Source organism: Equus caballus, chromosome 20 (assembly GCF_041296265.1).
Source record: "Equus caballus isolate H_3958 breed thoroughbred chromosome 20, TB-T2T, whole genome shotgun sequence".
NCBI lineage: Eukaryota > Metazoa > Chordata > Mammalia > Perissodactyla > Equidae > Equus > Equus caballus.
Genome location: NC_091703.1, coordinates 40,037,274 through 40,060,817, shown reverse-complemented (window position 1 = coordinate 40,060,817; position 23,544 = coordinate 40,037,274). Strand labels below are relative to the sequence as shown.

Below are 23,544 nucleotides of genomic sequence, written 5' to 3'. Positions count from 1 at the left end.
CCCACTGCACACTTGGCGAGGCAATCTGCACCCTCTTTCCCACCCGGCCCCACACTCTGCCACAGGCTTCCTTCCAAACTCCGCACGTCTTTGAAGCCCCCATTTCCTCCTCTCCTCTCCCTGATCTAGAAGCCCACCCCTACAACGTGACATGACAGAAACACACAACATGTTAGCAAGTGTAGGTCAGCAGTGTACACAGAGGGACAGATTCTAGGTTGAGGGTCTGGGGACCTAATCCTCCCCACTAACCTGCTGTATGACCCCGGGCAAGTTATGCTCCCTCTCTGGACCTGTTTTCTCATCAGTAAAATGAACCAGTTGCATTAGATGGTCTCCTCGGTCTCTTTAAGCACTACAGCTCTGGGAGGCAGCGGCCACTTATGGCCAGAATCGGGATTCTGCAGAACGAGGGAAGAAGCGGTGGGGCCAGGGAGGTTAATTAGAGAAACGCTGCTGGAGAAGGAGACTTGGAAGCAGGTTTTGAAGGAGAGAAAGGAAATGGGTCCACGGGGGAGGGGCAGGGAAGCGTCAGGGGCTGGAGAGGAGGCGTGTGCCGAGCCAGTGGGCCCTGGGCAGAGGGCAGAAGGCCTCTGCCACGTTTGCCCTGGTTCTGAAATTCTGGGTGTGTGCTTGTGAGTGTGAGCATGTATGCGTGCGTGAGTGTGTGTGTGAGCGTGTGTGTGTGTGTGTGTGTGTGTGTGTGTGTGTGTGTGTGTTGGGGGGACAGGGGAGCGGCGGAGAGGAGGTGTGTTTCAGTTCTAGGGAAAGCTGATTTTTAAACCTGAAGGTACAAAACAAGGGAAATTAGGTGTGATCATCTGCATAACAAAAGGATCCTTTGTCTCTGCAAAGGACTCCCAGCAGGATTTCTTAAAATAATTCTTGTTGACTTTGACTTGACTTGAGGGAGGGAGGAAAAGGCCTGAGCAATGTTCTGAGTGCCCACGGATACGTCCACACGGGTCCCCTCTAGCGAGGCCATGCGGGGTCGCTCCGGGTGGCCAGGGCCGGCTGGCCATGGGGAGGGAGGGATTTTGGTTTTGGAGAGGGAGAGGGGCGTGTCGCAAAGTGTTTGCAGTGATTGTTCTAGCAGAGCATGTGTAGGATGGATGGGGAGGGGGCGGGGAAGAGGGAGAGGCTCGTGACTGACACGTTGAACAGGTGGGAGGTGCTGAGCGCAAGCTGCACTGTGGAAATGCAGGGGAGGAGGAGGGGAGGGGGACGGGGGCAAAAGGGCAGTGCGGAGACCCCACTCAGCAGGGGACCGAAGTCACAGCCGCTCCCTGGTGGTGGAGAGGCTGGGAACCTGGAGGGTTGAAAATGGCAAAGGAGCTGGTCAGATGGGGGAGGCGATGGGAGTATATCTGGGGCTGGATCTCTCCAGCAGGGACACCAAAGGCAGCTGGAGAAACCAAGCCAGAGGCCCCCACCCAAGAGGTGGCCAGTATATGGGCACCTGAGAATGGGCAGGTGGCGGGTCAGAGGCTGAACTGTTGAGAGCAGGTTGGTCACCCAGGGTTTGAGGGGAGGAGAGTAGAAGGTTTGGGAGACACCCCTACTTAGGAGGAAGACTGGAGGATGGTCAGTGAGGGGCCCGGGAGAGTGAGATGTCACGTCTGCCACGCCAGGAGGGAAAGGGAAGGAAGCATCCACAGGGCTCCTGGCACTGCCCCGACCTTGTCTTCTTCAATCCTAATCACTCATCTGGGGGTAAGGATGTGACGATGGAGAGCAGGGCTGCCTGCCAATTATTAGCTGTGTAACTTTAGGCAAGTCTCTAACCCAGTGGAGCTTTCTGGAAGGATGGAAATGTTCTGTATCTCACCATTAGCCACACGTCGCTGTTGAGCACTTGAAAGAGGGCTAGTGCGACTGAGGAACTGAATTTTAAATTTCATTTTATTTCAGTTAATTTAAATGTAAATAGCCACATGTGGTTAGTGCCTCCCATTCTGGACAGCGCAGCCCTGACCCCCGCAGCTCAATTTCTTGTGTGTACGATGGAGATATCATCACAGCCCTCACAGGGGTGCTGGGAGGATTAATGAGTTAATACGTGTCATTAGAACAGGGCCTGGCAGTGTTACTGTTCTTACCGCCATTTTACAATGAGAGGGAAGCTCAGAGAGAGCAAGTCACTTGCCCAGGGCTGCACAGTTGGTGAGTGGTGGCCCTGGGGCTGAAGCCCACATCAGTCTGACCCCGCTGGTAAACATTCTCCCACACCATGCCCCGAGTGTGTGTGTGTGTGTGTGTGTGTGTGTGTCAGAATGAATTGAGCTGAGTGGTAAGATGACCACAGGGACCAATGGTGCCTGGTCCCCCATGGCAAGTGCAGCAGTCAAGGGGCTTGTGGATTTGGTGAGGGGCGGGGGGAGCTTGGGGAGCTCAAAGAGAAAGGTTTCAGGCAAGAGTGAAACAGAAACCAGACTACGCAGGGTTCAGGAAGAAACAAGGAGGGAGTAAATCAGGCTAATAGCTTAGAAGACCTGGTGGTGAAGTTTGGCTGGCAAGGGAGGCAGACAGGAGTCAGTGGTTCCAGAGAGATGGGGAGCTGGGAGCATCCACAGCAGGTCCCCGTGGCTGTTCCAGGCGGGAGGTCTCTGGAGCCTTGTGAGGGCTTCTGCACAGGGCAGACCTCCCTCCCTTCACTGCCCCCTTGCTGCTCCTGAGTCTCCCTCCTGCTGGCCCCCCAGCCTCCTCTTCCTGCCCTGCCTGCCTGCCCCAGCCAGGGGCAGCTGTGGCCCTCCTTCCCCGTCCCCGTTCCTGCCCTCGTCACCAGCTCTGGGTGTGTGGGGAGGTCTCCCACACGTATCTCCACACTCCAGTGGGTGGGCGAGAAGGAGCAGAGGAGAGAGACGCTGAGCCGCGGTGACAGGAATGACATTTTGACTTGAAAATTGCCAGAGAAGAAATGGCACAGGCTGTGTGGGCACGGGCGGAGCCCAGGCTCTTTCCTGGGTGACCTTTCCAAGCCAGGAGGTAGCTGGGTAGATACTGGGAAATCTCGGGGGACAGCCCTGCCCCCAGCTCACTCTGGCTCCTGGCTGCCCCTCCATGTGGCAGGACAGGCTTCTGGGACATCTGATAGTCTCTTTTTCTCCTCATTTATTTTATGGTCTGTCACTAAAATGTGAGCTCCATATGGCAAGGATGCTGCTAGTGACAGGCAGCTCATCACCTCCTGAAGCCATAGTTTCCATGTCTGGCAACTGAAGAGATTAACCAGCGGCCCCTCTGTGGGCCTGGATTCTGCCTCCTTTGGGTTCAGGATTGACTGACAGCCTCCCTCTCTTCTTCGCCAGGTTCACCATCTGCCACAAGACCGAGGTCATGAAGAACACCCTAAACCCAGTCTGGCAAACTTTCTCCATTCCTGTGCGAGCCCTCTGCAATGGGGACTATGACCGGTGAGATGAGACAGCACAGGTGCGGGAGGCACGGGTCACCTTGGTGTGAGCAGTCCTCCTGCAGCTGCACACAGTGGTCCTGCTCAGGGTGGACTCGGGACTCCCTCCACCTCCGTGGGCGGGGTCTGCCCTTCATCTCCTCACAGCCCTCCCCTCCCCGTCCCGCCTCTTTCCTCCCACTCTGGCATCGCTGTGGGTGGGAACCTCCCCAGGATGGGGGTGGTGGGAGGCAGCTGGGATTCTACCCAGTGGGTGTCGGAGTGCCCTGGCCTGGAGCTCAGCAGCCTGTCTTTTTCATTGTTCCCAGTGGAGAGGCAGGAGGGGGTGAGACAGTGGCTCTAGGTACAGGCAGAAGTGGCCTCGTCCCCCCAACCCCAACTCCTGGTTAAGGCACTCTGGGAGTCAGGATCCCAGGATACTCTCTGCCAGCCAAGTTGCCATAAATGGGGGTGAGGGGTTGAGCGCAAAGAACTCGTGGAGTTTTCTGATGCGACAAAGCCTACTCTTAGTGCTCATCAGCTGTCGTCATCATCTTTGAGCGTAGATTGTTGAGCGTAGATACCAGATACCTGGTTTCTAATCTTGGCTCTGTGACTAGAAAGCTCTGTCAAACCTGGGCAAACTTTGACCTGTCTGAACCTCAGTTTCCTTCTCTGTAAAAGGGGCATTTAAGTGTCTACCTACCCCTATAGGGCTGCTTTGAAGCTCACGTGAAACAACCTACACAGGAATGCTCTGGTGTGTATAATACCAAATTCAGCATTTCGTCCCCAAATGGTTATTGACTCCCTACCGTGTGCCAGGCACTGCACTGGATGCTGGGAAGTCAGCAGGGAACAAAACACAGTCGTCACCCTTCACCCGACCTCGTGCAGTTTATGTGCTAGGGCGGGAGGCAGACACTAATCCAATAATCACACAGAGAAACACAGAGAAACACATAATTACAGATTGTGGTAGGTGCCGGGGGAGGGGGGGGGCACGTAGGATGGGATTGGTCTGCTTTAAGTCATGAGAACCCAGCCTGACTTCCTGGTGACTGCTGTGGCTGGTGGGCACGCTGGCTGGGGGCTCACCTGCAGCCTTGAGGAAGCTGGGCCTCTGCTGGCCACTCTGACGGGAACACTGGGACGTCAGAACAGACACCTCAGGCCTGGTGGCATTGGCATGGGCTCCCTGGGACCCTGCTCACAGTGGCTGCTGACAGGGTGTGTGAGGTGGGGAACAGGGCAGGATGAGCAGAGGAGTGGCCTCCAGGTACCCCTGGCTCCCTCCCTATTAGGCTGCTAATCTAGGAGATGAGGTGGCTCCTTTTCCTGCCTCTTGGCGGGGAGAGAGAAGCCACAGTCTGTTCCAGAGATGGTTCCACAGGTGGTACCAAACACCTTCTCTGTGATTGACCCCACACCTCCAGCTGTGCAGCCTTCAAGGGAAGGTTGCACATGTCCATCTTTTTTTTTTTTTTTTTTTGAGGAAGATTAGCCCTGAGCTAACTAGTTACTGCCAATCCTCCTCTTTTTGCTGAGGAAGACTGGCCCTGAGCTCACATCCGTGCCCATCTTCCTCTACTTTATATGTGGGACGCCTACCACAGCATGGCTTGATAAGCAGTGCATAGGTTCACACCCGGGATCCAAACAGTCGAACCCCTGGCTGCCAAAGTGGAATGTGCGAACTTAACCGCCGCGCCACTGAGCCGGCGCCATATGCATTTCCATCTTCAGGGAGCTTATAGTCTGATCATGGGGAACACAGATGTGCACACATTACTTTAGATAGATAAATAATTGTGCAAAATGAGACTGGAGGCAAAATAGGCATTCCAGCCAAACGAACCTGTTGCATATCTGGCTGGGTCCTGGGGCTCCTAGAGTGGTGGGGAATGCGAGGACTGTCTGTGGGGAGCAGTACAGTCTAAAGGGGGCTCAGGGAAGGCTGGAAGGTCGGGGGGGGGGGCAGTTGCTGGAGACAGGGGCATGGTAATAATGATTGGAATGGAGAGATATGGAGAAAAAGGGAGGGAAAATTCAAGGTTGGGGATGTGAGAGCATGGCAATTCAAGTCTCACAGGGTGGAAGGAATTGGAATCTCTAGCCCCACTGCCCAGAGGTTGTTGGGGGTGCAGCTGACCCCCCACAACCCTCAACCCTAGGATCCCAGCACCTTAGAACCCAGCCTTTTCAGGGATGGCAAGGAAGGCAGCCAGGCCCTGTGGTCTGGGCTCACTGTTCAGCCATTGGAGGAGGTGAGGGTGTGTTGGAAGGGTGCAGGTCGTGGGGAGGGCCCAGGAGGCTCGCATCTCCCCCTCCCAGGCTGAGCCCCAGCCCGGTCGCCCTCCAGGATGGCTGGGCAGCTCAGGCTCTTCTCCACAGCCAGGAACAGATTGCCCGTGACTGACTGACAGCAGAATTAATGGAGGGGGCGAGGCATGTCACGCAACGGGCCTGTGAAGCGAGCGGCCTCCCCACCGCCGAGCCCTAGGGTAACCCACGTACCCAGCAGCCACTCAGAGGGGCCACTGTCTGGGAGGCCTCTCGGGCAGGAGAGGGAGGGCCTTGTGCAGGAAAACGAGGCCACGTTTCCTCTCTTCCGAGGCACCTCTTGAAGCCTCACAGAAATTATTCGGTTGAATCCAGCAGCCGTGTCTTCCAAGCCAGCCAGGCACCGAGCACCGTGTTGGGTGCTGTGGCGGTACTGAACTATCACGGCAAGCCTCCCTCTTAGGTTTCTTCTAGGCCAGGGCAGGGGACAGACAGGTAATTATAATAATGGCAAAGGTCCAGTAGCACTTCCGTGGTATTATGCATGCGAACTAATTAATCCTCACAACAATTAGTACCTCCTCTGAAAAAGGCACTAATACCATCCCCGTTTTACAAGGCAGGAAGCTGAGACCCAGAGAGGTTAAGTGACACACCCAGGGTCTGACTGCCAGTCAGTGGCAGAACCGGGATTGGACCCAGGCAGGCTGGCTCTAGAATCTGTGTTCTTAACCCACCGCTCTGCTGCCAGCTGGCCAAGACGTGGTGTGAGTGGGGTGCATTTGGAGGAAGACTCTGAGAGCCTTGCTCAGGGGCCGGCCAGGTCTGCTTTGGGATTGGAGGTGGAAGGAAGACTGAAAAGGCCTTAACAGCTGGATGTGGGAGTGAAAGAGACAGAGAGAGCATTAGGGTTTGGAGCCTGGGGGGCGAGAGAAGATGGTCCCACCAACAGAAATGGGAAATGTGACAGGGAGCCAGAGTAGGTGGCCGTGGGACAGGCACAGCAGTGCTCTGCTAAGGGGAGAGGAGAACGGAGGGACTCGGGGTGGGGGGGTTGGCAGAGGTCAGGTGCCCGGGGCCTTGTGGGAGATGCCACAGGTCAGGAGCAGGAGAAAGAAGAGGAGATGGCGAGAGAGAGAGCTGAGAGCAAGAGGAGGGGGCGTGGTCAGGGAGCTGAGAGAGGAGAATTCAAACAAGTATCAACTAGTGTTGTGAAAAAGAGGGCCAGAGGGTGAGAACCAGGGATCTGCTGAGAAAGGGCAGTTTTCCTGGAATGATGGGTGGAAACCGGTTAAAGATTACCGAGTCTTTAGGACATGGGCCAAATTGTGTCCTAATTGGTTTAAATACATTATCTTATTTTGTGAATTTAAATGTCGCAATAACCCTAGAAGGTGGGTGCAAGTGACATGCCTATTTCACAGATCGGGGAATAGAGGACTGGAGACTATGTGACTTGCCAGGGCAAGGAGAGGGTACATTTCCCTTGTCCAGAATTCGCCTCTGGGCTGACCCTCTACTTTGAGGTGCCCTGGCCTTTGCTGTGTCTCCAGTCCACACGAGACCAAACCCAAGCAACCCAGTTGAGCAGAGCTGGAGTCCGAGGAAATGGCATCAGGGTCAGAGCCAGTCCAGGCCTCCCATGGGGTGAAGTGGGGTGATGACAGGAAGCAGTTCCCCACCAAAGTCCCCCTGCTCTCTCCTTGAACATTCTGTGACTTGAGGATTTGTCCCCGTTAAGCCAGATGCCCCTGGGTTGGGCTGCTGTCACTCACCCCTTGTGTTGACTGAGTGGATTTGAAGAGGGCGGTCAGGGTACTGGGTCCTCCCCTGCAGAGGGGAGCAGATTCCCGGAGCTGGGGACTCTCACATCACGGAAACCTCACACTTCTGGCCCCCTGGATGAACCAGGTGCTTCTCCTTTGAACGCCCCCACATGGGAGGGGCCAGGCCAGTTTAGGAGTTTCTTATCACACTCAGCTCACACATGCAGATGCTGTCCTCAGACAGGAGGCAAAGTCACTGAACAGGGTTGCATGGTGCCTGTGCCCTCCAGGCTCACTGCCTGCCCCACAGAGGCCTGGCTCTCCTCTTCCTCCTGAAGCTCCTGGAGTGTTGGACTGACTCAGTCAGTTTAGGGTGAACCCCTCAGGGCCTGTGAGCCCCAGGGACTTGTAAGCAGCAGGGAAATGTGCCTTCTCCCACCCTGGAGAGGCCCGTTAGGAGGCTGACCTGCAGTTTGGCTCAGAGTGGACTATAGATAGAGCGGCTTGGTGTGCTGGGAGGGAAGCCCGGCGTCTCTGCCAGCACCCCTCCTCATACTGCTGGCCTGCGGAGGCTCACACACACCCGGCTCTGTCACTCTGGCCCCAGGTGTCCAGAGACCCACAGGACATGCTCCCGGCCCCGAGGCCTCCTGTGGTTAGCAACCACATATGTGATTTGGGGAAAGCCACACACTCTGGGCCTCCCTTTGTGATTTCATGGAAGGAGGAGGGCGTTGTTACTGTGTGGCCCACTTTGCAAAGCTGTCAGGAGATCTTAGTCAGCCACAGATATTTAATAATAATATTTATGGTACCGAATATATGCTAGGGACTGTTCTGGAGGCTGAAGATACAGCAGTGAACAAAACAAAAATCCCTGGCCTTGTGGAGCTGACATTTTCATGGTGAATAGGAATTGTCTGGGGGACAGGAGCTCGGAAAAAAGGCTTGAGTATTTTAGACGGAACAGAACAACACGTGTCCAACGCTGACGGTGTGAATGATGTAGTGGACTCCTCACAGCCACCCCAATGTGGGTATGATTGTCCCATTTCACAGAGGCGTAAACAGAGTCTCTGAAGGTCAAGCCAGTTGCACAGGCCCACACGGCCAGAACCAGGAAGAGCTGGGATTGCCGCCCAGGGTGCCTGCCCCGGATCCTGCGGTCGTCCCTGTCTAGCTCACTGCCTCCCAGATTAGGGGCTCCATGTTCTGAGCCTTTTTATGACAAATAAGATGCTCATTTTGTGGGCAGCAGAGGCCCCATTACTGTCCCACCCCCAGGAGCCCCTTCTCTTGGGTGCTGTCCCTAGAAGTCACAGTCGGTCTGACACGAGCCTTTGTTGTGCCTGTGCTAAGGGGTTGGGAGCAGGCCTGAAGCCCACAAGTGGCTGTGAGGTGACCTGGGGCAGCCCAGCGAGGGCTGGACAGCGACAGACCGTCAACAGAGTAGTCAGAGTTGTGTCTGGCTTCTGCCACTGACTTCTCTTGTCTCTGGACACTGTTTCTCTCACCTCCTTCTCCCCCAGGCTGGAGCTTGCAGCCTCCGAGCTAATCGAACCCCCAGGCTACAGCCATCCTGGAGCCTTGATTGCTGGGCTGCGTTTGCATAGGAATCTCATACTCTGTGTCTCAACCTCAGCTGCAAGTTCCAATCCCCTGAGGAGCTTTTGACAATTCCCCTGCCCAGGCTGCACCCCGGATCAACTGATTCTGAATTTGGGGGTGAGGCATAGGCATCAGGATTGCTAAAGCTCCCAGGGGATCCAGTGTGCAACCAAGTTTGAAAACCAGTGCTCTCGTCGACAGAGGTCATCGGCTCTGGCTGCACATGGGAATCAGCCAGGGGACTTTTCGAAACAAACGTGCCCGAGTCCTATCCAGACCCATTAAATCAGGCCCTCTGGCAGTGGGATTTTTAAAAAATCTCCCCAGTGAGTTTTCTGGGTGTCCAAGGCTTGTGGCTGTGACCGGGGTCCTCCTGCAGCCTCTGAGCATGTGGCTGTCGCTGTTCTAGTCGCCTGAGGCTGGTGTTGGTGGTCCAAGGAGAAGCACTCCTTGCTGGGTCTCTGAAGGTCCCCCGCAGAGCTGGAGGGCTCTAGGGGAAGGACTGGGAGACGTCAGCACTGTGGGGCAGAGTCCTGGCTCAGACCCTCACCAGCTGTGTGGTCCTGGGCAAGTCACTGGGTGCCCTTAGGGCTCAGTTTCCCCATGTGAAAATGAAGGGGCTGGAGGTCACACTCCAGAGCATGCACAGCAGAACCACTGGGGAAGCCTTTAAACTAAGATCTGGGCCCTGCCGGAGCTGCCAAGAACCAGGCGTGGGCGCCTCTGTGTCCAAAAAGCTCCCTGATGATCTGCCAGGCGGCCGGGCTCGGATGCCACTCAGGTCACTTCCAGCCTTGTCATTCTAGGAATCGGAAGTTGCGGTTGCGACCTGGGCACATTGTCCCTGATTTAAGTAAATTTCATAAAAAACTGTCCAGTGTGGCCAAATGCTAAAGTGGCGAGAAAGAGGCATTTTTATAGAGACCCACCCGCATGCCAGGGGTGTTTAGCAACTGATCTTTGCAGCTATTCTGCAAGACTCTCATTATCCCTACTTTAAAATGATGGTTTGTGGCTCAGGGAGGTTAAATGACATCTCCAGGTCCCACAGCTAGGGGCCCAGCGTCCAAGTCCACTCTCCAGCCTCTTTCCAGCTCACCAGCCCACCGTTGGGGGCCTAGATATTTTTTTCTTTCCACAATAATTCACCACAGAGAGACATCGTGTTTTGGGTTTTTTTAACAAGAATTTAAAGGACTCCTTTAAATGGTGCGCTTCTATGCCCACCCCATTTTACATTTTGGTAACAAAAATCCAGTCAGCGCACAGCCTACCAGGCATTCCTTCGTTCAAGAGCAGTTTCTGCACCCTGCCCCCAAGCCCCGTGGAGGCTCAGCTGAAGGGAGACAGCGCCTCCTTCTGGGGCTCTGGAACCTGAAGGCTGACTCCTCGCAGACCCGAGGAGTTGGGCCTTGGCTGGCCATGGGCGAGATGAAGAGATGTTACTAGCAGACAGGCCCATGCAGCCGGCTCTGTGTGCCCCATTTAGAACTGAAGGCCGGAGACCCCCACTCCCCACGCCTCTCCCGCCTCCCCAGACCCTGACCCTGCAGTGGGACCCTGGCAGCTGCCCCATCCCTGGGCATCCCTGGAGGACCACTGGCACCAAGGGTTAACCCGCAACCCTCCACCTCCCTCCTCTCCGCCTCTGGTCCGCTAGCCCGTTGCCATGGAAACGGGCTAAAAATAAAACGGGCTCCCAAAGCCCAGCCCCATGCACAGGAGTCAAAACAAACTAATTAAAGCAGCCAGGCTAAGATGTGAAGATAATTACACCCTCACTCAGGAGCCAGTCATGGCATGGAAAAGCTCAGCAGGCCATCCCCGAGCCAGGGCCCCTGGGCCCATCCCTGACGGGGAGGGCTGGCTCCCCACCACTCAGACTCCTCGGAGCCCAGCCTCCCACCACGCAGTCTTGTTACCCCTCCCCAGGAGAGCCCACCCTGCTTAGGCCTGAGATCCGGGGGTGCCACCCCCACTGCGATGGCCCCATCCCTGATAAATTCTCAATCTGGCTGGGACCAGTGCCCCATCTGGGGTCGCCAAGGAGAAGGTGGGCTGAACTGAAGTCTGAGGCTGTTTTTCCACATCCTCCCTGAAATCTGGGGAAGCCCCTTCACATCTCTGGGGGTGCCTCTGTCCCTAAGACCTTTGCTAAAAGGCCTCAAGATAGTTCCTTTGTCTCTTGGGCTGCTTCCTCTCCACCGAGGGCCCTGGAGCCTAGTGGGTGTCCCTGCATCCCCTTCTGGCCCAGGAGCATGAGAAGGACCCCCGTCCTCAGGCCACATGGGTGCTGGGTCAAGCCTGTCCCACCATGGGCCCTTTGCTTTACAGGACTATCAAGGTGGAGGTGTATGACTGGGATCGAGATGGCAGGTAAGCCGGCAGAAGGGCAGAAGGTGAGCAGGGATGGGGGCAGCCACTGTGGGGAGCCACCTGGGGAGAGCTGTGCCCAGGCCTCCACCCATGGCAGCTCCGGGGGTGATGGGGCCTGCGTTTCCTGTGGGAGGTCCACTGCCCCAGTGGCTCGTCCCTGCCCAACTCCACTGAGACACCAGAGGACCTCTGTCCTGCAGGATGAGATGCAAGGGGCCCAAGAGGCCTCTTTTCCTCAAATAGCTGCCTAGCAGCCAGCCAGGGCCCCAAATCTCCCACATCTTGGAGAATTTAGGATTTTCTGAAATGTGCATGTTCTAAGGTACAGACCCTAGTGACCCCCTGAGCATTCCTGGACACGTTCTCTGTGTGAGGCTAAGCATCGTGGGGTGACCGAGGCGCAGAAGGTGAGCTCAGCGCTCAGAGACTCCCCACAATCTCGCGGGGAGGGCCTCAGCTCATGAGAGGAGCTGTTTGCAGGGAGCAGGGCCTGAGGGGGTGGGCTATGGGAACGGTCAGCTTTGATGCGCACAAACGGACTCAGAAGCCATGAGGCAGGGCCAGCCTGGCCGGTGGGACAGCAGATCCCGCTCGGGGTCTTTGAGAGGCCAGTGCCTTCCCCTTCTGCAGATCAAAGTGCCCCCAGGAGCCCGTGTAGCTGGGAATTCAGAGACCAGGACAAGAACAGGCCTCTCACAGCTTTAGTGCAGAACCCTCACTAGCTCCTACTTGTCTGTTGAACCAAATGCAAATATGTCATCCTGACTTCTGTGACCCTCCACCCTGCGGCACCACAGTGGGTGTCATAGAGGGGCTTTAAGTCCCACAATCTCCATTGGTACCTCTCAAGTCTGTGAGCGGACAGGGGATAGTGTAAAGGGCTGTGCAAACACCACTGTAAGTTAGCCCGAGCCCCTTCCATGCTGAGACCTTCCTATACAGACACCCCAGTGCCAGCACTACCTCTCTTAACTCACTCTGTCCCTCTTTCTGCTCCTCTTTAACCACATTAGAGGCAAATCAGCTTCCTGTTTCCTCCCATGATTTGCCTCATCTTACCCTGGAGTTCCCCATACTTCTTTACCAGGGAAAACTGGGGACAGCCACCAGACGCCATTTGGTCCCGCCATCAAGGAGCTCATCATCTGAATGCTGAGAGCTGTAAATATGTAGTCCATATACCATGTGGGCTCAAGGAGGGCCAAGGCCCCGGGGACACCTCCTGAGCATCACTCTCCAGCAGGCACCCCAGACTAGCACATTGCCCATGGTCCTCCACCAGGGACAGTGACAGTGGGTGGGGCCTCCCCGACCCACAGGGGAGACGGGAGTTCTGCTTCATACAAGGTTTTGCTGCACTTAAACACGCACTTGTAGGGGCAGAGCCCCAGAAGGTGTGGACACCTCCAGCTACCTGGACGGACATAGTGCTAATTGTTTTTTCCAAAATGTTATTGGAAAAATGTCAAATACACAGAAAAGTAGAGAGAAGAGTTTAATGAACGCTTTTAAGCCTAGCACCTGAATTTCACAAGTGTTACACGTTGCCATATTTGCTTTATCTATGTTTCACTGATGTAATTTAAATTACAGACATCATGGCACTTTTACCTCTAAATATCATTGAGAATGTCTGAAAAATAAGGGCATTTTCCTACATAACTATGAATGCCATCATCACACCTGACACACTGAACAACAATTCTTGAATACCATCTAATATTCGTTTCATATTCAGATTTCCCCAGTTGTCCCCAAAATACCTTTTATTGCTGGTTTGTTCAAACAAGAATCCAAGTGGAAGTGGGTCCCATTCACCAGGGCCCAGCTCTTTGCTAGGTGACTACTGGCTTTCGTGCTCCATGGGTGACACTGGACTCTTCCGAGGGACCCAGCCTCTCTGTTGGCCTGTGCCGCTGGAGCAGTGGCCCGGGCAGAATTGGGAACCAGAGGAAGGGATGTGACAGGTGGGGGGATGGGCAGAGGTGGCGCAGAGCCTGGGCCTCGTGGTCTCAGCAGCAGCCTTCTCTTGCAGCCATGACTTCATCGGGGAGTTTACCACCAGCTACCGGGAGCTGGCCCGCGGGCAGAGCCAATTCAACATCTACGAGGTGAGGCGGACGCCAGAAGTCTGGGGTTTGCTCTGATGATACAGACCTCCAGTCACTGAGGACTACAGTGAGCCACAGGCTGGAGTTTCTGCGTGCTCTCCTGTGAGGTGGGCGTTACTGTCCCATTCCACAGTTAAGGAGACTGAGTCTCAGAGAAGTTAGGGGACTTGCCGAAGATAAAACCTGGGCTCACCCGACTCTGAATCACTGAGTTACAGTGCCCCCGGAAAGAGCTCCTCCAACAGGGTGGGGGATGGAAGCTGGGGTGGAGCAGAAGGCGGGCGACAGCATCGGGAGGTCCTGAGTTCAAGGTGACCCTCTGCCTCCAATCAGAACAGTTTCAGGGCCTGCTGTATACCTTATCTTTTCCGGAAGGAAAGAGAGGAACAGGAGTGGGGATACCCTAATCTAGACCTGGGGAGCCTTGGACAAGGCACCCAATCTCTCTGGAGATAAAGTTTGCCCTCAAAGGACAGTTTCTGCCGCTGAACCTGCATGTGCTCTCCCTCCTGGGAGGCCCTCCTACCTTCCAGACCTCGCTCAGGTCCTTCTCTGGGCGCCCTCCCAGCCACGCTGGCCGCCTGCACTATCTCCCTCTTCTGAACCTCATGGGCAGCACAGTTCGTGCCAGACTCACTTAAGTGCAAATCCTCGCAACCCTAATCACTGCTTGTTTCATATCCTGACTCTCCCACCTCCTAGCCATGTGGCCTCGGCTAAGTTTCTGAACCACTCTGTGCCATGCACGCTGAAAATTAAACCAGTTACTAGAACAATGCCCGGGCCCTAGCAAGCATTATGTCAGTGCTGTCTTCTAGTATCATCTGTCGAGCGCCCGTGTGCTGGAAGATTTACATTTCACAACCATCCTAAAACTGGCTCTATGCTCACGTGAGCAGCCACGCAGCTAGTGAAGTTGAAGAGCTGGCTTTGACTCCCATCACTGAATCGGAATCCGTCCATACTTCCACTCCCTCCCCCTGGATCTCTGTTCCCAGTGGGCAGGTCTTGTGTCCCAGTTAGACTGAAGCTCCCCAAGGGCAGGCAAGGGGACACCCCTTCTGTTGCCCCCCTTCACGTTGGCCTGGGCACCGCTGGGCACACAGTGGGTGTTTATGATACATCCACACACGGAATTCAGTTGAACGAGGCTGTCGTGAGGATGGAGCGTGGGCGAATTTCTTTGAAAGGGCTGTGATCCTCAGAGTTAACTGCTTCGTTTTCTGCATCAACAAAGGAAGGGCTGTCTTTGTCCCCTGCCACAGGCAGAGAGAAACCGCTTCCATCTTTTTCTGGCCTCCTTTAAGGAGATTTGTAGGGAAATGAATCTCCTGGAGTCTGGCTTCTAAGGGTGCTTGACAGGCTCAGAAGAGGCCACGATCTCTCAGGCTAAAAGCAGGAAAGGTTGGCTGACTTGTTTTCTGGTCCTCGATCCCTGCTCCCTTGCAATCGCTCAGAGAAACCGCAGTGCTGGGAAGCAGAAGCACTGTGATGGAAATGCCATCAGGTGGAAAAGGAATTAAACGCTGGCAGCCCAGGGGGCAGGCCTTGCACCTTGGGAGTTGTCACTGGGAGGTGGGTTTTGGCTGGGGAAGGCCTTTCTAGAGTCTGAACTGCCTGAAGAGAGAACAGGCTTCTGCCACGGAAGATCCTCATCTCGGGTCTGGCATCCCCTAGGTGTCCAACTCAATGTCCAGCTGTGTGTTGGCTCCTCCTCAGACTCAGCCTTCCCAGCTGAATGCGTTGGCTGAAGTCTCCCCCAGCCCTCCCCTCCCCCTGGCCAGCCGGCTTCATCCCTGTGCTGTCATCAGGGGCCACAGCACCTAGGGAGTCATCCTTGACACCTCCTGCCCCTCGCCCCACCTCCAGGCCACGACTGCACCCCACTCCTTCTACAAGCTAAATATTCTGACCTCTGTTCCCTTCACTCCCGTCCACCCCCACGACATCATCTCCCGTGTGGGGCTTTGCAACAGCTCCCTAATGACCTTCCCGCCTCCTTCGGTCCTCCACTCAGTAACCCGAGAGCTCCTCCAAAATGGTAATCCGACCACATCGCTGCCCTGCTTAAAACCCAGCTGTGCATCCCACCTACAGCCTCCGCCTGGTTCACACAGGGGAGGGGGTACGAGATTCAGAAAGAGCCCCCACCCGGCTTAGATCCTAGAGGGCCCTTTACCAGGTACTCTTTACTCTTCACATGGGTGCCATGCCCAGCGACCTGCTATCTGTGTGCACTTGGTGGGTGTATAGAGGCGGATGCACACATCCACCCCTAGGAGGCCCTTAGGGTCTGGTCCCGGCCCCTTCCCTCTGCCCACCCAGCTTTCAGCCCCATCACGCCATCTGAAGCTCTCTGAAGCTCCACACTGGCTCAGCTTCTGTGCCTTCCTTCACGCCAGTGCCTCCCCTGGGGCTCCCTTCGCTCTTCTTCACCTGATTGGGCCTGTTGATCCTTGGAGGCTCCCTTTGGATATGCCTCCTCCAGGAAGCCTTCTCTGCCTGCTCACCCACTCCACCCCAAAGGTAGAAGTAGATGCCTCTCCTTAGTGCTCCTGCCTCCCCACTCCTGTGGTTATTACCTGTTTATCATACTTCCCACCCTCTCAAAGACCATGAGGTCCTCAAGGGTAGGGACGTTGTCTCACTTGCTGATGTATCACCAGAGCCACACAGCTCCTGGCCCCTGGGAGCCACTCAGTGCCCCCTTGCATAGGAGGGCAGACCCCAGACCTGCCCTGGGGGCCTTAGGGACCCTGGGGATGTGAGGAGAGGGAGAGTAGAAGGCTTAGGAAAGACAACTCCAGCCCGGGAGTTGGGAGAGTCCTGGCCTGGCCCCTAGGGGGCGATGGTCCCCTGCGTGGAATTTCGGGTGCTGCCCCTTAGGGCTGGAGAGGCTGGGCCAGGGGTGGGGGCTGTGCTGGGGAGCGCAGGAAACCTCAGAATAAACAGGGTGCTTCTTCAGTGCCCACTTCACATGAAGATCTGAGAACAAAACATTGCTTTAATATTAAAACAGTTATAATTAGAGAGTGAAAATGTGGAATACGGACTAATTTAAAGATAATACAGAAGACTTCAAAGAAATGTGCTTGTGGCCCTGTCTTTGGGTGACGCCCAGCCTCCTGGGAGTCTGTGTTTGTTCTCCTCAGCTGGGAGGGTGACTCTGGAATAAAAGTTTGAGATGCACTCAGTTCTAAAAGTTCCATGCCCTCGTGGGACAGATTGGGAAACTGAGGCACAGTGCAGCATTGGAGCTGCAACCGTGCCCCCATGTCAACAGGATACTGAAATGCCTAGTAAGCCGTTTGCCCAGGAACGTGTCTGTGAGCACCGCATCGTCTGGGTGGCCTTCGTGCTTGTGGAGGCTGCGAGGCTGTTCTGGGCTTCTCTCCCCAGCCTCTCAATTTCCACCTGCACAGCTTGCCAGCTCTCCCACCTGAACTTCCCCCCCATGCCCCATATCCAGCTCTTCCTTCCTTCTCTGTCTCTCTGCTCGCCCCTGACCCCACAACTAAACCGGGGCCCAAGATCTGTGGTCACTTCTTGACAGTGCTGTTTTGCCATAGCTCGGTACCTGTTCCAACACCCCCAAGGCCCTCATCACCTCTCACCTGGACTGGTGGTGGTGGTAGTAGTAATAAAAAATAGTAGCAGCTAATGCTTACATAGTACTTACTACATTGCAGACCCTGTCCTAAACACTTACTTGTATTGACCCATTTAATCCCCATATCTTTCTATGACGTAGGTACTTTTTGGTCCCATTTTACTGATAAGGAAACTGAGGCACGGGGAGGTTAAGAAACTTGCGTAAGGTCACACAGCTATTAGGTGGCAGAACCAGGCAAACATCCCCCTAGATGTCCCTCCTTCTCCCCTTGGACTCCCCTCCACCAGGTCCCAGCATCTCAGAGCCTGCTGTGATCTTGTCTCCTACCGGCCTAGAGGGCATCAGAGTTCTCTGCTGGCTGCTGTTCAGACATTTAACTTAGCATCCTTAGCTCTCTCCCATCCAGCCCAATTTACTCCTCCACCCTGTGTCCTGCGGTCAGACTAGACCCCAACCCTGTGCTCCTCCTGACCCCCACGCCCTCTCTCCATCTCTCTGTGCCCAAATCCTCCCTGTCCCTTGGCGGCCGCCTTCCATACTGCCTGCTTCAGGGACCCTTTACTGATGCTCCCCCAGGAAGGGTCCTTATTCCTCCAACTCCCTTCAGGTTTCTGACTCCCCTTTTTCGGTAGCTCTTGTCACCTGTCACCTGAGGACATATCTTCTTTCTCCACCTGGAGTGAAGAATCTAGAGGAAAGGAACTGGTACCTCCATCCCCACCCTCTGAATATTTGTGAAGGAATGTGTTTGTGTTTGTCATCAAGGTGGCTGTCACGTATGCAACATTGGCCTGCAGGCAGGAACTTGGTTTCTAATTCTGTCACTACCCAGACCAGCTATGTGACCTTCAGCAAATCCCTTGGTGTTTCTGTGCCTTCCTTCCTTATCTCCAGAAGTGGCTATCAGTACTCATCCAGACAGAAGAGACTCTGCTAAAGATGCAGCTGGCTGCCCCTGCTGGAAGAACAGGAGATAGGGGAGAGGGGAAATGAGTTCACCAGAAACCTACAGCCAGCCAGCAGAGCGGGTGTGAAAACCGCCTTGCTTTGTTTGATGGGAGATTAGGGAAAGGCTGGGCCTAGACTTCCCAAGTGAAAAACAAAAGAGCTGGTGAGGCTCCCATGAGAGTACAAATACAGTGCTTGGGAAAGACCACGGAGGAGCACAGGGCGAGGTGGGCCCCTCAGCCAGCCCAGGCTTCTCAGCCTCGGCACTGGGGACGTCATGGATGTGCTGATTCTCTGTTGTGGGGGCTTGTCCTGTGTGTTGTGTGCACACATCCCTTGCCTCTACCTACCCCCTAGTTGTGACAACCAAAAATGTCTCCAGATATCACCAAATGTCTCTTGGGGGGGGCACAAATCGCCCCCAGTTGAACCCACTGTGTCAGCCCGCCAACACCTACTGTATCCCTCGGCCTGTGATAGTCTCTGATGACAGGTCTGGTTTGGAATGCAAGCTTGCACGCGGAGGGCAGTTAAGGAGGCTCTGACTGCAGGGCAAGGGCAGCGGTGGTGGCGGTTTTAGGGGAGCCTCGAAGGCCCAGGGAAACCCCAGGGCTGGGTCTCAAAGGAAGAGCAGGGAGGGTTGAAGTTGGTGGAGGGAGAAGGGGAGGGCATTTGGGGTGAGGGAAGCAGCCTGAGCCAACCACAGGGGCAGGCATGGACGGGGCCTCCTTTGGTTGCATGGGGTGGAGGGCGTGCGTGGAGAAGCAGTGGGAAAGAAGGGTAAATAAATATTATTCCAGGTGTGTTTGGTTGTGGGACACTGGGTCTACCTGGGGAGCCCAGTTGCATAAATCTAAGTGTCGGTCTCTCACAACACTCCCTGGACCCTCCTCCCCTGGACCCCAGGTTTTCACTCCCACACTCTGCTTGCTGGGGCTGAGGCCACAGCCCGGGGTCCGTGGAAGCCCTGGGGCCCAGCCCTGCCTGCCTGGAAAGGCTCCTTCTTACTTGTTTTTTTCCTGCAGGTGGTAAACCCGAAGAAGAAAATGAAGAAAAAGAAATACGTGAATTCTGGCACAGTGAGTAGCCGCCCGCTCTCAGCCGCCTGGTGTAGACGTTCTGAGCCCCGAGCTAGGTCTGGTGTCAGGAGTCGTGGTATCTGTGTGTGCAGAGTGTGGGAACCAGACCTGGCGGGTTGGGGGTGGGGAGGGGTGGGGCCGATGGAGCAATAGCCCAGAGGGGAGATGGTGGAGGCGGTGCAGCAGACTGTGATACAGAATGAGAAATCCCGAGAGAGGCTCCCACGGGGACTGCCTGCAGGAAGAAGAGGAAGAGGAGTAACATTTATTGGGCCCTTACTCTGGGAAATTCCCATTAGGTGCTTTGCACAGGTTGTTCTCTTGAGAGGCGGACATTGATGATAACTGATAGACCCTTGTCGTGAAAGAGGAAGCCACGGCTGCAGGTGGGGAAGTGACTCACCCAGGGTCACAGAGGGAGAAGGTAGGAGAGGTGGCCGTCAGCCCCGCAGTTGGATTCAGAGCTGGCAGCAGCTGCAGGCACTGCCCCACTTAACCTTGGCCATCCTGGGGTCACACTGGCCCACTGGCTTCTGGGGGCTGATCCTCAGGACATTCATGCATTTATTTAATAAATATTTACTGAGGACTACCATGTGCCAGGCATTGTTCTGGGCACAAGGGGGTACAGCTGGGAACAAGACAGACTCCAATCCCTGCCCTCCTAGTGCTTGCTTATATTCTAGTGAGGGGAGACTGAGAACAAATACATATACACACATATCCCCGTGTGTGTGTCAGTGATTAGTGCTGTGGGAAAAAGTATAACAAGATAAAGGGATAGGGAATGCCAGGGACAAAACTACTATTTTATGTAAAGTGTTCAAAGAAAGCTGCTCTGAGAAGGTGACATTTGAGTAGAGATTGAAAGAAGGGGAGGGAGCAAGTACTGAGGATACTGGGGAAAGAGAATTCTAGCTGTAGGGATCAGCATGTGCAAAGGCCCTGAGGTAGAGCCCACAGTGCATTTATAGAACAATCTAAAAGCTAATGTCTTTGCAGTGCAAACACACCCAAGTTTGTACCCTTCATGTCCCTTCAAGTCCATGGCCCCATCAGCTATCGCAGCCAAACTTAGTCATCTGAGTCAGGCAGATGGCAACTCCGGACGCAGAAGAGGTCATAGTCAGGGAGTTCTGGGGTTCCTCTGAGGAACGTTATTTTCTCCACCTGTAAAATGGGGTGGATAAGTCATCCCTACCCCGCTTACTGCACAGGCTGGCTGTGAGGGACACATGGGAGGTGCAGGAAGATGCAGGCCTGTAAACTGCGGAGGACTCTGCTCATTCGGAGCCGGCTGACCACCGCTTCTCTGACTGTAACTGTTTCACAGAGAGGCTTGGGGTAGTATTTCCTTTGTCCACAGCTGCAGTTGTTTCTCAGCGGACGAGCTGTCGGTGTTTTGGGCAGGATAACTCTTCGTCTCGCAAGACCTCCCCATACAACGTGGGAGCTTAGCCCCCTGGCCTCAGCCATGGCTACCAGTAGAGCCCCAGTCATTGTGAGACCCCTGAAACTCTCCCACACATTCCCTGCCCCAGGGCAGGCAGCACCTTTCCCAGCTGAGGAATCTTGGATGTATAGCTAAAAAAAAAAAAAGTTTTGAAAATCACTGATCTCATCCAGCTTTCTTACTTTAGAGATAAAGAAGCGGAGGCCCAGAGAGGGGATGTGATTTGTCCCAGGTGTCACAGTGAGTTAGGGACAGAGCAGGACTGGGCCCAGGTCTCCTGACTTTCCTTCCCAGTCTTCACCATAAAAAATCTCTCAGGGTCCAGGATGCTTGTTAAAATACAGATGCCCAGGCCAGTTCCCTTGGGTTCCATTTTAGGAGGCCCAGGCTGGGGCCCAGGAATCTGTGTTGAGTGCCTCTCATACCTTACTCACTCTATGCAGAGTCTGCTGGGGATCATCTTAAAATGCCAAGAATCTGCATTTCTGCCTCTCTAACCAGTATCGAGGTGATGCCGATACTGCGGGTCCAGGGGCCATACTTTGAGTAGCAAGTCCTTCAGTGAATACATATGGTCAGGCAAGTTAGGGAATGGCTTCATCCCAGGGCCTGGAGCGGGGTTCAACCCTGACTGTGGGTTAGACTCATGTGAGGAGCTAAAAAAAGACCCAGGGCCAGAGCCCTACCCCAGAAACTCTGATGTAATTGTTTGGGGTCCTTACCTGGGCTGTAAGATGTTTTAAAAGCTCCCCAGGGATTCTAAGGTCCATTAGGGCAGAGGTCACTGCCATAGTCCGCTCCGAATGGAAGGAGGCTTTGTCCACAGGGGGTGGGGGTCTCTGAGGCCCAGTCAGCACTCAGAGACTCTCCCATTATTCGGGTTAATGGCTCATCGGCTTTGTCAAGCAGAGGCCCTCACCAAGCCTACCGGTGAGTCAATGAAGCTGGCTGAATCTGCCCCAGTGGGGGGCTCCCCAAATCCTACAGTGGAGTTCTCTGACACAGGTAAAGGGTCTTCGGCCCCAATCTTGCCTCGTTTTATTGATTTTGGCTACCAGGCTTTCACTCGTCTCCACGATTCTAAATCATTGTTGTAACGAGCTGCCAGGTAGCTGCCCGTCTTGGCAAAGCTGATGCCGAAGCGCCAGGAGGCACAGGTCAAGAGGCCTCTGCTTGAGAGAGGGGGTCCCAGTTGGTCAGTTACCTCCAGGGAAAGGAAAGGCTGCTCATGAGGGTCTTGGGTCTGAGAGGGTAGAGATCCAGAGACGCCAGAGGGATGAGGTGGGATAAGTAAGGCTGAAGAGAAGCGCAGACCAGAGAGGCACGTTTCAGGATCGTTAGCGGGACATGGAAGCATGGAGCTTGTCAGCACCGGTGGGTTGTTAGGCCTGTGTCAGGAAGACCCCCTTGCCCTCCACACTCCACGCCGGTGTCCACTTAGGGGAAATTCGTGCCTTGGCTTGAGTCCGTGAACCCCAGTGACAGAGACAGGGCCCTTCTGGGATGCAGTTGGCATCAGGCCAAGAGTGCAGGCTCCGGAGTAAAATGGACCCGGATCCCATCTCGCTCAGCCATGTTGTCGCAGGGTCCTTGGGCACCTCTTGGAGCCTCAGTGTCCTTGGCTATAAAATGGGGATAATAACAGTACTTCATAGGGTCGTTGTGGGCACTGTATGCAAAACGGGCACCCACTGAGTGTAACTGTCAGGAACCCTCTCCCCCACCCCGTGTTCCCCACTGACGGACCTCCCTCTTGTTTTCAAGGTCACGCTGCTCTCCTTTGCGGTGGAGTCGGAGTGCACCTTTCTCGACTACATCAAAGGAGGGTAAGAAGAGACGCAGCCAGCCTGGTTTCTCAGGGAGGGGGAAGGAGCCCCACACGTCGACGTCAGCAGCTCTGGCCCCACCCTGGCCTCTCTGAAGCCCTGGCGGGAGCCTGTGACCCTGGACTCTGAGCAGATGCCCAGAGCCCTGCGTGGCCCTGGATCCTGAGTGGCTGCAGAGGGCGCTCCTGAGCCACAGAGGCCAGCCTGGGTCATATCAGGGCCCCGTGCAGAGAAGGGACCTGGAGGTGGTAGGGACTTCATCACAAAGAGAATCAAGGGCTTAGGGGAGTGGAAAGAGCCCTGGACTAGGGAGCCAAAAAACCCAGTCTCTGGACCCCTCTTTGCTGTAAATTTGCTGGGTTACTTTGAGCACGTCCCTTTTCCCTCCCTGGGCATCAGCTTCCTCCTCTGTACACAAAGAGGTTGGAGTCAGGCAAATTCTAAGCTTCCTTCCTGCTCTGAGCTTTTGATACCTCTTGTCTGTCTGAGGGACAGTAATTAACCTTCCCAGGGTCATCAGGGACCCAAAGGGGTAGGAGGGATTGGGGGATGAGCCAGGGGATGGTCCTAGGGTCAGCTTGTGGTCAAATACAAGTTTAAGGAGCAGAAAGAACCCAAGGGGTCAGTGTCCAGGCCAAGGCAGGCAGGGAAGCCTGGAGGCTCCAGCCAGCAGCCCGTGGAAAGGGAGCCTGACTCCGAGCTGAGGTCCTGCCCAGCACGCTCCCTGCCAGCTCAGGGTGTGGGTGCCGAGAGCCCACAGGTGCAGGCAGGTGAGTGACTACACCTGTCTGGAGAGGAGGCAGGCAGGACAGCTGCCAAAGACTCATCCCAGCCAAGCTGGGATGCCCGGTTCTCCAGGTCTGAGGGAAGAGCCTGGCCCTGGGAAGCCACACTCCCTCTCCCATGACACCACGCCCTGCTGCCTTGAACCCACACTCTCAAGGTTGCGGGCTCTGCTTCTACCAGCTGAGCCTGCGCCCTCCCCGCCTCTCCTCTGAGCCTACTCCAGACCCTGCCGTTGCTCCCTTCCCCCCAAGAACTGCTCTGTCCTCTATCTCACGGAGCAACCACCCCTCACGTTTCGTTTCGT

General features: G+C 55.2%; 1 protein-coding gene across 2 annotated transcripts in view; it reads left to right on the top strand.

Annotated features, from left to right (window-relative positions):
• CPNE5 (copine 5) overlaps window positions 1-23,544 on the top strand; it is an 86,007-nt gene that overhangs the window by 52,794 nt on the left and 9,669 nt on the right. For both annotated transcript variants that reach the window (XM_023624852.2, XM_023624851.2), the window contains 5 exons: window positions 3,309-3,413; window positions 11,383-11,424; window positions 13,460-13,535; window positions 19,122-19,175; window positions 22,393-22,454. In XM_023624852.2, the coding sequence (XP_023480620.1) occupies window positions 3,309-3,413; window positions 11,383-11,424; window positions 13,460-13,535; window positions 19,122-19,175; window positions 22,393-22,454 (339 nt within the window). The remainder of the gene's footprint in view (window positions 1-3,308; window positions 3,414-11,382; window positions 11,425-13,459; window positions 13,536-19,121; window positions 19,176-22,392; window positions 22,455-23,544) is intronic.